Raw genomic sequence first — 15,770 nt, 5'->3', positions numbered from 1 at the left:
CTCGTATTATGTTAAATGTATGATGAATTATGGTCAAAATGGGGTTCTAGTCTTTGCTATGCTGTTTTGTGACCGTTTACAATCAAAGTGATATTGTACTCATTGTTATGTTGTTGTCATTGCATTGAGATATGCCATGTATCATATGTTATCATTGTCGTGAAAAAGGCATGTTTGTTGGTTCATAGTATGGACTAGTGACTTGTCCCAAGCTCCGAGTGGGGGATTGGAGCTCAAAGCAGGGGCTCGGGATTCGCATAGATTAAACTCGGCTTGTATGAAGAATTTAATGTTGAGTCGGTACTGCATGCATATAGAGTTAAGTTGTGAATCCAGTTCAAAGTGGGAATCATAACGAGCAAGAGTTAAGTCAATTATTGCATTGCATTATATACTGATTGTGTAATTGAGATGCTTGTATATTAATAAATACTCTTTTATGATTGTGTGATGTCGAATGTGATATGGGTGAGATATGAATACATTATTTTTAGGTGCATACTTGACATGTGTATAAATATTTAGTGTTTGAATCTATCCTGGTTGTTTATGAACCACTTATTATTTGAATGTATTCTCACCCTCATTTGTGTTATTACGCTTGTGCTCCTCCGAAGTAGAGATAATCAGGTACCTGAGTAGGAGTTTGAGGTTGAGGATAATGTTGTACCTTTTTAGTTGCTTGTCGTTCGAGTCTATAGTTTGAGTCACTCTGATATGTAACACGAGGGGACATGTTGTTACGTTATTTATCTTATGTTGCATATCTTTATTTTCTCTCAACATTGAACCATTATTCAACCTCTTGGTTGTTAAGGCTTTTATGCCAACTACTTTATAATTTTCCGCTGCTTATCAAATGAGTTATTTTTAATTATGTGGTTCAAATATGATTTGTTTATTGTTGAGTAACATCTTACTTGGAGAATATTTGTGATATACATGTTTTATTTATTTATTTTGAGTCGGGAAGTGGGATGTTACACAGTGGTATCAAAGCAGGTCAACCTATCCGACCAGGTTTTATAATGTTATTTATTACCTAGTATTCGATGTGTGTATGAACATTGTTGATGCATGTATCTTTTACTAATTGTTTGTTGGGGTGCAGAGAAATGAATGAAAGAAATGATTGTACAACTGTTGATGCTTTGGAGCGGTGGCTCAGGTGCTGTAGGGTCAGCATAACCAGGTCGGTGATGACTTTCATGGATTAGGGAAATTTTAGAGAAACAATCCGCCTATTTTCCAGGGCAAATATGACTCATAGGGTACTCAAGCATGGCTTAGAGAGATTGTCAGGATTTTCTGAGTGTTGGTAGAGCTGTCAAAACGGGCTACCCGACCTTAAACGGGACGGCCCTAGCGGGCATTGGGCTTTTTAGAGCTGAGCTAAAAAAACTATTGTAATTTGAACTCGAGAATTACTACCTAAGCCCGACCCTGAATAGGCTTCAGGCTACCCGACCCTAAATGGTTTTTTTAATAAAATAAACCCCCCATAATTTTTATTATAAATGAACTTAAAAATTATATTATTTTAAATATAATATATTTTTAAGTACTATATTATCTTTTATAAATACTATAATTTTTTCTTAAATGAATAAATGTCTAAATTGTATAAAATAATACTCGAATATTTAACATAAGAGAAAGTAATAGAATACGAGGAAAGAGTGTTGATTATGTTATTGTATAAGATTTAAAAGAGAACGATTGAATAGAATAGAGATAAAATTTAGTGAGGTGAGAAAAATCAATGTGTTACTTTGGATTAAGACAATATAAGTATTAATATTACTTTTTTTATTTTATAGTTATGCGGGCCTAACGGGCTACCTACGACCCATATGGGCTAGCCCTAATGGGTATCAGACTTTTTAGGATTGCGCTAAAAAAACCTGAAAAATATGGGCTCTAATTTTAAGGATCAAGCCCAATGATTTTTCAGGACTGGTGGGCCAGCCCATATGGGCTAGCCCATTTTGACAACACTATATGGCTTGTATCGAGGAACAAAATGTAATGCTTAGTACTTATATGTTGTAATAGGAACTAATGGGAAAATATGCGTCAGAGACTAGAGGTTATTGGTACTTAGATTACTTGGGTTGTCTTCATAAAACATTTTCTAAATAAGTACTTTCCTGAGGATGTGCGTAGTAAGAAGGAGTCACTTTAGTTGCTTGTAGTTCGAGTCACTATGATATGTAACACGGGCAAACAAGTTGTTTTGTTATTTATCTTATGTTTCATATCTATATTTTCTCTTAACATTGAACCATTTTTAAAACACTTGGTTGGTGAGGCTTTTATGCCAACTATTTTCTAATTTTCAACTACTTATCAAATGTGTTGTTTTTGATTATGTGGTTCAAATATGAGTTGTTTGTTGTTTAGCAACATCTTAATTGGATAATATTCATGATATACAAGTTTTACTTATTCATTTTCCGATTCGGGAAGTAGGGTGTTACAACCAGCACGTGGACATACAATCCAGTCGTACGGCCATGGTCACTGGAAAATGCAAGAGCCTTATTCAATCGTTCCATGTTATCTACAAAGCACATGTAAATCTATTAAAAAATGAAGTGCCGTAGATCCTCATTCTCACCAAAGAGTTTTTGTCTCTCTGAATGATTGAATGAAAAAATTAGGGTGTAAGTATCTATTTGCCTTTAATTTTTCCGAAAAGAGAATACTTCACCAGGACCAAACCCTTCTATTTATGCCTCATCCAAGACATTAGGATGCATTGACTTCTTGACAAGGTTTTCACCTCTATCGAGTCTCTCAGAAAAGAGATTTTCTAAAGAATAAATAGAAGGAGTCTCATATGAAAGAGATTCTCCAGAAAATCCTCCCATTTTTGAATTATCACTCAAGAAAATGACTTCCAGTGTAAAATTTCCATTTACAAAAGGGACAAAATTTGAATCAAAATTCACTCCCCTTTCTAAGGATGAAGAAGCTCCGCCCTTCGAATCACACTCGATAGTGGTAAGGTTATTTTTCATAATAGAAAAAATACAGTAAAATATTGGAATGAAAAAGCTGAATGGAAGAAGGGCATCTCAAAATGTAAGGTCAAAGGTGATAAAGAAAGGATAAGGCAGAAGAGTCGAAGCTTTAATTCTCTCAGAGAAGAGGGAAAGACTCAAAGAGACAACAAAAACTCAATTTGCACGATAGCGAAGAGTTTCTCCACTCTCTTTTTCTACTCTTATATAAGCAGATGTAATCAAATGAATCAAATTGAAAGCAAGAAGTAATGATAGATCAACAATCATGTTTCATCTTGGGAACTCACCCAACTCGAGTGCAGTGTAAGCAATGTCACGACACTCTATACCTTTTCAGGCCAAATATTAAGAGAAAAACAATGAAACACTTCAATGATGAGATTGTATTTAATGCTCGCGTCCCCCACTATACTCTGACAAAGCCAAAGCAACACATAACAACCATGTATGGACAACCATTTCCAAAAGTCATCCACGACTAATAAAAAACTCCCCTGACTCCCAAAATGCTCAACGAGTCTTGGGGGCAAGTGATCTGTGTCGGCCAAAGACCTCGGGATCCACTACTCCACGCTGGTCAAAGGCCTAATTGTATGAAGCCAGTTATTCTACCTGCTCCATCAAGCCCAAGGTATAAATACCTTCATAAAGGGTTTTAATGTACACAATTTCTAATCTCCATTGCCATTACGCTTGTGTCATACCCTAAACTGACTTGGACGCTGGAGTGTTAACCATGCAGGTACCCCCTAAGGGCCACTGTATCAGAGAATAACAACGTCAATTCAAGATCAACATTCTCGATTCAAAGAGCACCGCGATCGCAACCTTAGATTCACTGTGTCGCATCGTAAGATTGTCGACAAAGCTTCGTTCTGTTGTAGCTTCTGTGATTTTATCCATTTATGGTTCCGAAACAGGACCAAACAGGACCAACTAAAAATAAACTGATTTTTTTAAAAATAAATCAGTTTTGTAAAAGTGGTTTTAAGATCTTAACTAAATTTATTATTTGGTTTAATTTGGTTTGGTTTAAGAAGCATGCACAACTCTAGGAATATGGGATGAGATCGTTGCGAGATCTTTTGATGCGGCAGTGGATGCTTCTAAAACGATAGAACAAGGTGAACCTACAAGGTTAATACTTCAACGCTCAAGATATTGAAGTATTCGAAAAATAATTAAAAGTGAAAATAAAAAAGAAACATGAGACTGCTGCGTGTGGAGTTTATACAAGGTCATGAGTTAAACCATTCATGTCTAACCCAGCACATTGTGCAAATTGTCGTTAAACTAGATCTTACTTTGTGGGATATGTCGGTGGACGAGATCATATGATTTGTGCTTAATTGAGGTCTCACTATTTCAACTTATTACTTGCACCTTAAGTAACAAGTCTTATGATTGGACATTTGTTGCGAAAAGTCCATAACATTGCTGATAACAACATACATATTTGCTTGGGTATAAATCATCAACAAATTAATTGTTCCGTCCGAACCTCTCCATGACAAAAAAAATGAAAAAAAAAAGAATTTTAATTTTTAAAATAGAGATAAAAAAATATATGGAACCTAAGACCAGCTTTAGCGCTGGATTTTGTGTCGTTCTTCCCTTGGATCGCCAGTCTGACACATCACATGCTGCAGTCAGCATGGCAAACGGTGAAGAGAGAGCAACGGAAACCATGCATTTTTCTTTATTTTTTTTAATGAAAACTAGCCTTTAACGGCTAGTTGCTTTTTTTTTTTAATTTATTTTTTTATAAATATAGTTTATATCTAAAATTTCACCAACACAATATATTATTATTTTATTTATTTTATATCAATTTTAATTTAAATAATTTAAATTATTATTTTAATTAATATAAATAATATATTAATACATAAAGTAAAGTTATGGGACCCAATATACGTTCGTTAGAGTTGTATCATTGGAGTGAATTGCTTCAAGCTGACGTGGCTTAATATATTCCACAAAGAACCCAAAAATAGATTCAAGGTTGGAGATGCTCTAAAACTGCATTTAAATTATAAAAAAATAAATTAAAATTTGAATTCATTTCCGTGATATATATTCATCATATTTATAAACTACTTTAATGGTTCCATGAAATTAATTTAATTTTAGCTTGACAAAATTATATATAAAAATATGTTTTGAAGAGATTTAAAATAATTTTGACAAAATTTATTTTTTAAATAAAAAATTAATTTTTTTTATTAAAATGATAAAAATCTACTAGGAAGTATAATATTGTCAATAAGTTTTAATTAGTGGAATCACCCTCATACAGTGATAGTGTACGAAAGTTATCATCACGAAATTGGACGATATGAATAACCCTGCATCGCAGTGAATACAAGAAAAACCAAGCCAATAAAAGCAGTACAACTGTCTTTCGTTCCTTTCGTGTATAGTATATATCGGTTTGCCTCATTTTATTTAACTTATTTACGAACCACCTGAATATTTTGCCCCCTTTTCCCTGTCTATGATTTCTAGGGTTTTATCTTTTGTCATTGCCGAGCTCTCAGATAATCTCTATCCTCCAATCGAACCCAAATTCCTCGCTTTCTCCACCCTCCTTTTGTAGCAGTTCGAGGTAGGGTATTCTATTTTTTGCGATATCTTTTTACTTTCCCACTGGTTATTGCTGTAATGCTTGTTTTTTTTTTGTGTCCGTGCTCCCTTTTCATCTGCCGCATTATTTTGAGTATTACCCTAAATTTGTATATGTTGCATCGATTTTTCACATGTTTAGTTCATCGTTAGTTCTAATTACTTATGAATGAAATCAGAGTAGTATTGGTATCTCGGGTTAATTATTTCATTTTTATCGTAGCTTCTCTGTTTAAATTCTAATGAATTTGTTTGAATTCTGTATCTAGTTCTCACACAGGCCCTGTTTGGATAGACAACTTATATGCAGCTTACAACCCTTATCATAATAAGTGTTTATGTATAAACTATTTCTATACCAAATGATAAAGATGAATTGTTTTCGTGCTATAAGCTGTTTTCAATTAGCGATCTTGGAAAAGTTATAAAAATAAGCTAAAAACAACTAAGAGCAATCTCATAAGCTGTTTTCATGTAATTTCGGAAACAGTCTCACAACTTATTATGATAGTAGATAAACTCAAATAACTCAATTCAAACAAGCCCCTTAGTCATTTGATCTTTCACATCACCAAGTCTTGTGTGTTTTTGTTTGTTGAACTTACTTGAATTCGCTAAGGTTTCAAACCTTTGTTGCCTACATTATCAATTTTAGGGATCTTATCGGTTAAACACTGATGAAATATTTTTAACTATTGTTTTCATACCCGCTCTGCTGTTGCGGCTACTTGAAAATTTTGGCCACATACTAGGTTGCTACTTATAATCTGATGCTTGAATGCACATCTACTGCTAGTTGCTTTGCTGGATTTTTGTTGTTATTATAGTCTTGATATATTTCTTCAATGATTGAAGCTAGTTGCTTTCATACAAATAAAATTGGAATGGTACAAGCAATGGTTGTTTCACGTTGTGTTTAAATTGTAGTGAAGAAGAACAAGCTCGTTCAAATGAGCAAGTATGGCTTGAATCTTAGGCCTGCAAAGCCGAAAAAACAGCTTCCAAGGCCTTCAATTCCCCTTCCTTTTGGCTTTAATGAAGATGATGATAATAATGTTGAGAGAGAAATTGCTATCCAGGCTAGCAAGACTAAAAGTCTCAAGGATGTATGTTGATCTTACATTTTAATCGTGTGGTGGTTGTTATGAATATTTTATTTTTTTGTACAGATTATGATCTTACATTCTGTTGGTTTGTTTTTTTCCATTTTAAGGTCGAGGAGCAGCAAAAGAAAGCCTTGGAAGAAGATCCAACCATATTTGACTATGATGGGGTCTATGACAAAATGAAAGAGAAAGTTTCTCGTCCATTGATACAAGATCGTGAAGAGAGAAAGGTACGGTTGCAGTTCTTAGCATTGTTTTCAATTTTCAATCAACCATTTTATTATGATTATAGATCAGTAACCCTGGATAGAATATTATGGCGGAAGTTGATCCATGTAGCCGACCCCATTTAGTGGGATAAGGCTTAGTTGTTGTTGTTGTATAGATCAGTAGAGAATAATAAAGGACAACCTATGCCAAGTTTCATAATAATTATGTCTCATGTGATTTGCGATATGAAGGTGCAATGGTGTATATTCACATGCTTAAATGACGGATTCTAGTAAAATTTACTGTATCTTTCTTTTTGATTTGCTGTTTTGTTTTCTTTTTGATGAAAAAATTGTTTCCATTGGTTTAGAGAGGGGTGAAAGTAGTGAAAATAGTCAGTTGTCCATTCCTTTACAATAGCTCGGTGTAACTTTCTCGACGGCTAATAGTAATACTAAAATTTGTTCATTTTGGGTCATTTGTAAAATAACATTGTTACTCATTAAACTTTGATCATTGATGCAGCCAAAATATATTCAAAACCTTATTCAGAAAGCAAAAGAGCGGGAGCAGTATCGTGAGATTGTATATGAGAAAAAGATTGCCAAGGAGAGGAGCAAAGACGATCATCTCTTTGCTGACAAAGACAAATATATCACAGAAGCATATAGAAAAAAGCTTGCTGAACGAGAGCATCAGATGGAACTAGAACGTCTACGGGAACTTCAAGAGGAGAGAGAGGATGTATGTTCCTGCTTTTTTTTATTAATCCAATAATCCGTATTGTTTTCATATCTCTTGTTGCCAATTTGATTGGTGATCTATTTTAAAATGGTCTATTGTTTTCCTTTCTTTCTCCCGCAATTTTTTCAATTTATTTGGTATGCTTGATTATGGTTTAATTCCTATTTCTATTTTAAAATTGCTGACATATTTTGTTTTTAATTGTTTGCATAGGTTACAAAGAAAAAAGATTTTTTGGTTGATTTTTATACAAACCTTGACAAAAATGTTGCTTATGGCGCAAACGATGCTCAAAGGAGAAAACACGACAATCGGGCCGAGAATAGAGTTCCAGAGACACATGAGGAAATGAACCCTGATGCATCAAATCAGCACCAGGATGGTAATCCGGATGACGAACATTCATTGGCTAAGGAAACATCACCAGCAGAGTCTTCAGAGAAAAAGATTGGCGATCAGGGCGAAACTTCCCATCTTTCTAATAGAAGTACCAGTCCCTTGGATATGAAGCCAAATCTCGTAGCTTCTTCAGAAGGAAAAAGTACAGTTGAGGAGCCATCAGCTTCACAACCAAATCCGGAGCATCACAAAAGAAGTCAAGATGCTGTGACTGCAGCAAAAGAACGATTTCTGGCACGTAAGCGAGCAAAGCAACAGTGAACATATACCTGCCTGTAGCTCAGGGATGTCTAGTTACACATACCGGTCCTTTAGTTTTTTGTAATTGATTTAATACCCATAATGTTATGTTACCTTCAATCTTAAGGAACTTACGTATCATAGAATGAACTGTTGCCTGGTTGTAGTGTAAGATGTTTTGCCAATTATATGGTTTCTCTCTCTTCTATGGTGTAATTTTTCGTTCTGGATCAAACTCCAAATCCTCATGTGGTTTAGTAACCTGAGTTATCATAGTTGAAGGTGCTGCTTATGTCTATTTTGCACTGTGAATAAATCTTCGGCTCAGAATTTAGGGGGCTTTATTGTTGTTGACTGGACTAAACTAAGTCCTTATATAACACAGAAATACAGAGATGTTCCTGTCATGCTATGTTGTCTTCTACTCTTTCTATTTTCAATGCAGAGTGTTGAGAGTTTCCATAAATTAAGTTAAGTTCATGCATGTATTTTTGGAGTAAAGATACTCCATTTTTCAAAAGAAATGAACAATTTCATTGTTATAGTTGTGTGTATCAAGTCAGATAAATACTAAAGGCTTGACATGTTTCAGAAATTTGTGTTATTTATACACAATTATAGGAAGGGAGGAAATGGAGAGAATACAAAAATGGAGAAGATCCTAAACCGAATTTTTGGTATTAAAATCATCTTTCATACTTAACTTGTAAAGAACTGTTATAAGTTGCTGAAAATTGTATAAACCTCCCCAAAAGTATCTATAAATGATTTAACATCACATTCCCTATAATTAAAAAAAAATTATGCTATGCAAAACTTTGCTAACAGGATTAAAAAATCTGCAGCCCTCTACACCTATCCGTCACTTCAATATTTTTTAGAGGTAGCATACAGGCATAAGTACACAAAAAAATGAGGTAGGCAAGAGCGAACGTACTTGAGGGTGTGAACCCAAGTCCCATTTAGCACTTACCAAAGTCCTAAAAAAACGGGATTGATGATGGGGCAGACCTAAAAGATTGGTTCGTCCCACGAAAAAATGAGGGTGGAGCGGACTTGATGGCACTACATCTATAAAGTCTAAATAATACAAAAATTTATCATAATGTCCGCACCTGCAAAAGTCTGAAAAAAAAAAAAGGGGAGGGGCAAATCTAAAATGTTAATTCCACTCCATTCAATTTCGTTACATTCTATTCCGCTCCGCTTTATTCTGCTCCACTTTATTTAAAATATTTAATATCATTGTGTCATATATTTGAACTAAACTGAAGTGACACTTGTCTGTATTAATTTATGATTATATGCTTGTTCAGGCTTTATTATCGTAGTTTATGAATTATGATTATGCTTAAGTGTTTAGTTTTTCTTGGTAAGGACTGAACCATATGCACCCACGTGCGAGCTATGTTGTACTCTCTATCCTATAGAAAGTGCACACCAATTGTTTGTGTAATTTCCTAGCTGATTTTTAAGTTGTTCGTTTTGACTTTGTTTTGATTATTTCTAATGAATTAGGCAGTGACGTATGCGAGCAACAACACTACAAGACAAGTCTAAGTTAAACAATAATACTAACAATATCTGACGCACCAAAATAAAACTCAAGTCAATCAATTTCTTGACCTCTACAGTATAAACTATTCTCATTCTATGACTATAAATACACAAAAGAAGCAGCCTCAAATATCTGCACAACAACTAGGAATAGAGGTTCTACAAAGGGAAATTTATAAGATAAAAAATGGCACAAGTGAGAAACAAACAGATTCTAGCTTCAGGTTACATAACAGGCAATCCAAAACAAACAGATATGTATCTGAAAAACTCTACCATCACCTTACAGCTTCCATTACATGCTTCTTCAGAAACTGTGTTGGTTAAGAATCTTGTTTTATCTTGTGATCCTTACATGAGAGGAACCAAAAGAACAGACAGAAACAGCCTTTTTAATTCCTTCTCTCCTGATTCAGTAAGTACATACATATAATGATTCATTACATATGTTGTTTGTTGTCTCTTCTAATTGATTTATTTTGTGATGTTAAAATGTTTGTTTCAGCCAATTGTTGGATATGGAGTATGCAAAGTGTTGGATTCTAAACATCCGGATTTCCAAAAAGGAGACTTGGTTTGGGGAATCACCAAATGGGAAGAGTATAGCATCATTACAAAAACTGATAGTTTTATCAAAATTGAGCATACTGATGTACCTCTTTCCTATTATAATGGGTTACTTGGTAAATAACTTGAGACTTTTACTCTTAGTTAGTTATAATATTATACTCCTACGTCCTATCTATAAGAAAAAAAATTCTTTTTAGATTAATTGAATAACCAATGTATCTGGTCTGCATATATGTAGGCATGCCTGGTATGACTGCTTATGCAGGTTTCTATGAAGTTGGTTTCCCTAAGAAAGGAGATTATGTTTTTATCTCTTCAGCATTTGGTGCTGTTGGTCAACTTGTTGGTCAATTAGCAAAATTGTTGGGATGTTATGTTGTTGGAAGTGCCGGAAGTAAATATAAGGTAGGGATTTGCATTTTTATTTGATAAGAGTAATTCATTGCATTTATTATGTTCGAATAGTGTAACTACACTCTATGAGCACTAACATAGACACTAGAGACGACACCGACACATAGTCACATGTGTTAGATACTGAACAGTCGAACACATATTTGCTCAGAGATATATAGAGATCACAATTGATTGTTTTGTTTCCATATGTAAATAAGGTTGACATTTTGAAGAGCAAGTTTGGGTTTGATGAGGCTTTTAATTACAAGGAGGAACAAGACCTAGATGCAACATTGAAGAAGTAAGTGCATAACTAGCATTTAGCTTAGTTATTCATAAACTAATTATCTTGCTTTAGTCCTCTTTTCTACTTAATGCTAAAACATATACAATTTTGTGTTCTGTTTTTAATTGTTGATAGGTACTTTCCTAATGGGATTGACATATATTTTGACAATGTTGGTGGAGACATGCTTGAAGCAGCACTTGTTAACATGAGACGGCTCGGTCGAATTGTGGTAGCCGGAATGATTTCACAGTATGAACTTGATGAACCTCAGGGCATTAAAAACTTGGTCAACATTGTATATAAGCAGATCAAAGTAGATGCGTTCACAGTATATGATTACTATCATTTATATCCAAAGTTTTTAGACACAATTTTGCCTTATATTAGGGAAGGGAAGATAACATATGTTGAAGATATAGCTAATGGCATTGAGAGTGGACCAGCTGCATTGGAAGCAATGTTCACTGGCAAGAGTAGTGGCAAACAAGTGGTTTTACTTGCTCATGAATAACTTGGTGTTGCCTTAATTCCATTTCATTTTAGCATTTTGGATTTGTAATGTAACTACAACTTCAAAAGTTTGTGTTGCGAGTAATAATTGGATATATTGTTGTATCAAATTATTTCGAATTTGAAACTTCAAAGTTGTATGTTTGAATTTTTGGTAAGGGATGAAATAAAATTGACCGATACAAACAATGCATCACCTTCCATTCCATTCCCGTTCCATCTAATTCCATTTATCCAAACAAAGTATATACAAAAGAAACGTCACTAATTTGCGCGCGCGTTTGTTTAAAACTTGATCAAGTTTGAAACTGAAACGAGAAGAAGTAGAAGATTGACGAAAAATGGAGGGAAAGTCGATGAAATCGGAATCACAATCAGAGAGTGCGATTCTACTCACCAAAATCAAAGGTTACTCTTCTTCTTCTTCTTCATGAAATTCATATATCTAATATTCCTAAACCTATAAATTCAAACACATTCGTTTTCCAATTCAGAATTCACTCGAGGTTTACTGGTGAATCTCAGCAACGGAAATTCACCGATCATTCTCATCGATCGATTCAGAAATCACTGTACCCTTCCAGATTCCAACTGGTTCGCTCCTTTCAGATCCGAACTCTCTCAATATTGATTTATTCGATCGCATTCTTCTTTATTCGTCATTTGCGTTTAACTTCTCTCTGTTCTTCAATGCAGTTTCTGTAGTTCCAATTTGCCGTGTGGCAAGGAAGTTCTCACACTTTGCAAGGAAACGCACGTTCATAGACTAGGTCACTCGCTCTGTATTTTACTTTCATGAATGTGCAAACTAAATTTGCTCATTGTTCAGTTATGTTATTGTTCTCTAGGTTTTGATTTTTGTTTTGTTTTGTTGCTTTTAGATGTCATGTTGAGAGTTCTGCTGATTGTTCAGAAGCTTTTGCAAGAGAATAAACATAGTTCCAAGAGAGATATTTATTACATCCATCCATCTGTGTTTTTGAGTGAGTCTTCACAATTTTGCAACATGGATCATATAGTTGATAGTTGTATTGATTTTCAATAGGTAATGACCTTTGTAGCACCGACACCTTTGAAAAATGTGTCTGTGACTGTGTCGGTGCCGACAATTGTGATTACGTTCAATTTATCCATTTTTTTAAAATTATTATCGTTGTATCAGTATTGGTGTTGTGTCCGGTGTCCATGTCTGTGCTTCATAGGTAATGACCGTCATGAATTATTCGGATGTCTTCTTATGACAAAATTTTGCAGAAATATATTTAGATTCTTCAATGTATGTAGGCTTTATTTTTCGTAATCTTATACGTGAGATTGTTTAAAAGTTGGTGCCGTGATTGCTATATTGTTAGTTCATGAAAGATTTATTTGTAGGGAAAAGGTTTATTTCTTTTTTGGCAGATACTGACTTCCTTTTCATGTCCTCTTCTATTTATTTTCATATTGCAGACCAATCAGTTGTGGACCGTGCTATTAATGACATATGTGTCCTTATGCAGTGCAGTCGCCATAACCTCAACGTGGTAGATTTTTTTACCCTTCACTTTATCAATTTATTTCTGTTTTCCTTTTCTTTTGGTTCTCTTAATTTGGTGATTAAAAACTTGATGAGTTTTATGCCATGTTTCTCTTGCTGCAATATTCATTTCAAATGGCAAGCTGACCACGTATTTTCATTTAATTTTTTGTAGGTTTCTGCCGGGAATGGGTACTTAATAAGTTCACACTCATTCATGGAAATGCACTTTTCTGTCTGAATTCATTTTATATGAACAATCGCAATAGTTTTATTTTAACATGTGAAACTGTTTTGTGACGTGTGCATTTTTGTATAAAACAAATTATTGCCACTGATGCTTTGAATCCCTGCTCTGATGCATCTAAAAGTTATGAACTTCAAATGATCCATAGTTTTATTCAATTATTTTGAATTTCTGATATCTTCGGTTGGCTTAGTAAATTTCATTGATATCATAATGATGCTAGTGATATAATACAATTTCATTATAATTCTTCCTACTATGTGCTTGGAACATTAATGGGGCGTGCCATATGTGGGATTCAGTCATCTAAATTTGTATCTCTGCTGCATTGGCACTTATTAATAATTTTTTTGAAGGCTGATGTTGTTTGACTCCTATTCAAATACGACTAAAAGACTTATGGATCAAATTTGTTTCTGCTATAGTTTAGTTATGGGCTGGATACGATTGGTTGAAGGAAAAAAGATATTTGACTGCATCAGTTCTCCCAACACCGTAAGAACTAGGAACTAACCTTATTGTAGTAATGAATTTTTACAATTTAAATTACATGCAGACAGATTTAGCTTTTCTGCAGGCCCACCCTATTCCTGTTTATGTTGAAGAAATTAAAGGTATCCTTTTTTCTGGGCGAATACACCGCATCTGTTTAGTTTCCTTCTTCTGATTACATTTTCTACCTATTATCTTAAATAAAAAGTGACAAAAGCCGAGGATAAACATGTTTAACTCTTCTCCCTAGATGTCGTAAGTGTTGCTCATTACATATTAGTTGTTGAGAAAGAATCAGGTAAATAAATGCTTTTATTTTTTAGTAGAAAAATGCGGAGAAATGTTAAGGGTTTTTCCTAAGACTTTCTATTGAAAAGATAGTTGATGTCGAACTTGCAGTTCTCCAGAGATTAGCAAATGACCAGTTCTGCAATGCAAACCGTTGCATTGTCATCTCTGTAAGCAATTTTCTGAAGACCTTATCGTATTTTGCTTCAACATTTCTTGTGTGAATTCTATCTTTGTACAGGGAAGAGGCTACCCAGATATTCCTACAAGAAGGTGTGAAAATTCTCTTTCACTTTCCTAAGATATCATGCTGTCAAGCCATATGCAAGCTTTTGTAGTGCACAATATGAATGCATCTAACTGTATGTACTGTTGCAAATGTACGTACTTGGTGTTTTTTAATTTTATGCATTTTGTATCCTAACAGGTTTTTGTGGCTTCTGGTTGAGAATTTGCACATACCTGCTTATTGCTTAGTGGATTGTGATCCTTATGGATTTGATATCTTAACCACTTATAGGTTTGGCTCAATGGTTAGTATTTGTAGGTTTATTGAATCAAAAGTAATTCAACATGCATATCATTAGTTATAGGGCTTTCAACCTAAAATATACTAAATTGTGGAGTGGATTGAATCTCTGTGGAATGACCAAGTTTCATTTTCGTAGTCTGTTTACTAATCCATTTCCCACTGTTCTTTTAGCAAATGGCTTATGACACGAAACATCTTCGTGTCCCAGAGATATACTGGCTTGGAGCTTTTCCTTCAGATTCTGAGAGATACTTTGTTCCAAAGCAGTGCCTCCTTCCTTTGAATGCCGAAGGTAACTATGGATATTGCTTGTAGTGCTTCAGATTTGCATAGTTACCGATTTTGTCTAATAAATTTGGTGTCTTTGATATTCATATCAGATAAGAGAAAAATTGAAGCCATGTTGCTTAGGTGCTACCTGCAAAGAGAGGTCCCACAATGGAGGTATATTCATATCAAAAGTGCAGTTATATTAAGTTAATTACTTTATTTATCTAAATAATAGTATCGTATATCACTTGAACAATTAAAATGTTTTCTGATAGCTATTTTTGTTTCTGAACCATATTACTTGCAGATCCTATTCTTGCTAACCAAAAAAATGGAAGTTAGAAGCAAGTTAGTTTCTTTACTTTGAGAAAATCTCTTATAAAATGATCATGTGTTATCAAACCCCAAAACTTTATGTATATCAAACAAAGCATATAACTCTTCAAATAATATTGTGAACCAATACAACCACAAAGATTCCCCTCTTCTCGGTTTTCACGAACTCATGCAACACTTTTTATTCATCAAATATATGGAGGTGATTGATATAACTATTTTTGTTTTAATGTTTTTCAATTTCTTTCTTGTTAAGTTTTAATTCTAGCAGAGCATTTAAGGCAATAGTGAAATCACAAAGTGAATTCTGCCTGGATGCTTTGTTATGCATAGCTGATCCCAATCCCAGATAAAAGGAGAGGGATGTTTTAGTTAGTTGACGATCAACGTAAAATTTTGTCAAATTTCTATAAA

The 15,770-nt window shown here is 34.1% G+C and overlaps 3 protein-coding genes across 5 annotated transcripts; all 3 read left to right on the top strand.

Annotated features, from left to right (window-relative positions):
- The first annotated feature begins 5,435 nt into the window (after positions 1-5,435).
- Positions 5,436-8,645, top strand: LOC127117598 (uncharacterized). 3 transcript variants are annotated; one of them, XM_051047670.1, is made up of 5 exons: positions 5,436-5,637; positions 6,587-6,760; positions 6,868-6,990; positions 7,496-7,714; positions 7,928-8,645. In XM_051047670.1, the coding sequence occupies exons 2-5, from the start codon at positions 6,605-6,607 to the stop codon at positions 8,372-8,374; spliced, it is 945 nt and encodes a 314-aa protein (XP_050903627.1). In that variant the 5' UTR covers positions 5,436-5,637; positions 6,587-6,604; the 3' UTR covers positions 8,375-8,645. The 3 variants fall into 3 exon arrangements, with proteins under 3 accessions (XP_050903627.1, XP_050903626.1, XP_050903625.1); XM_051047669.1 differs by having other exon boundaries at positions 6,582-6,760; XM_051047668.1 differs by lacking the exon at positions 5,436-5,637 and having other exon boundaries at positions 6,561-6,760.
- A 1,341-nt stretch (positions 8,646-9,986) lies between these two features.
- LOC127117596 (2-alkenal reductase (NADP(+)-dependent)) lies at positions 9,987-11,864 on the top strand. The gene is made up of 5 exons (XM_051047666.1): positions 9,987-10,325; positions 10,416-10,593; positions 10,719-10,885; positions 11,095-11,177; positions 11,298-11,864. The coding sequence occupies exons 1-5, from the start codon at positions 10,098-10,100 to the stop codon at positions 11,674-11,676; spliced, it is 1,035 nt and encodes a 344-aa protein (XP_050903623.1). The 5' UTR covers positions 9,987-10,097; the 3' UTR covers positions 11,677-11,864.
- Positions 11,865-11,937: 73 nt separating this feature from the next.
- On the top strand, positions 11,938-15,548 carry LOC127117597 (meiotic recombination protein SPO11-1). The gene is made up of 15 exons (XM_051047667.1): positions 11,938-12,083; positions 12,170-12,269; positions 12,372-12,445; positions 12,557-12,658; positions 13,125-13,198; positions 13,367-13,383; positions 13,864-13,933; positions 14,016-14,052; positions 14,181-14,228; positions 14,330-14,388; positions 14,460-14,491; positions 14,646-14,751; positions 14,922-15,042; positions 15,131-15,194; positions 15,328-15,548. Exons 1-15 carry the CDS (start codon positions 12,017-12,019, stop codon positions 15,341-15,343), a joined length of 987 nt encoding a protein of 328 aa, XP_050903624.1. The 5' UTR covers positions 11,938-12,016; the 3' UTR covers positions 15,344-15,548.
- Positions 15,549-15,770: the final 222 nt, after the last annotated feature.

The sequence above is a fragment of the Lathyrus oleraceus genome, chromosome 2, assembly GCF_024323335.1.
Source record: "Lathyrus oleraceus cultivar Zhongwan6 chromosome 2, CAAS_Psat_ZW6_1.0, whole genome shotgun sequence".
Taxonomy (NCBI): domain Eukaryota; kingdom Viridiplantae; phylum Streptophyta; class Magnoliopsida; order Fabales; family Fabaceae; genus Lathyrus; species Lathyrus oleraceus.
The sequence above is the reverse complement of the archived record's forward strand: the minus strand, read 5'-3'. Positions and strand labels throughout refer to the sequence as shown.

Bases quoted from the DNA above. Each gene is read 5' to 3' on its own strand.
- LOC127117598 (XM_051047670.1), top strand. From the start codon at position 6,605: ATGAGCAAGTATGGCTTGAATCTTAGGCCTGCAAAGCCGAAAAAACAG. The intron at 6,761-6,867 runs GTATGTTGATCT...TTCCATTTTAAG, and splicing joins AGACTAAAAGTCTCAAGGAT to GTCGAGGAGCAGCAAAAGAA. The intron at 7,715-7,927 runs GTATGTTCCTGC...TTGTTTGCATAG, and splicing joins TTCAAGAGGAGAGAGAGGAT to GTTACAAAGAAAAAAGATTT.
- LOC127117596 (XM_051047666.1), top strand. From the start codon at position 10,098: ATGGCACAAGTGAGAAACAAACAGATTCTAGCTTCAGGTTACATAACA. The intron at 10,326-10,415 runs GTAAGTACATAC...TGTTTGTTTCAG, and splicing joins ATTCCTTCTCTCCTGATTCA to CCAATTGTTGGATATGGAGT. The intron at 11,178-11,297 runs GTAAGTGCATAA...AATTGTTGATAG, and splicing joins CTAGATGCAACATTGAAGAA to GTACTTTCCTAATGGGATTG.
- LOC127117597 (XM_051047667.1), top strand. From the start codon at position 12,017: ATGGAGGGAAAGTCGATGAAATCGGAATCACAATCAGAGAGTGCGATT. The intron at 12,659-13,124 runs GTGAGTCTTCAC...TTCATATTGCAG, and splicing joins CCATCCATCTGTGTTTTTGA to ACCAATCAGTTGTGGACCGT. The intron at 14,492-14,645 runs GTGTGAAAATTC...GTATCCTAACAG, and splicing joins CCAGATATTCCTACAAGAAG to GTTTTTGTGGCTTCTGGTTG.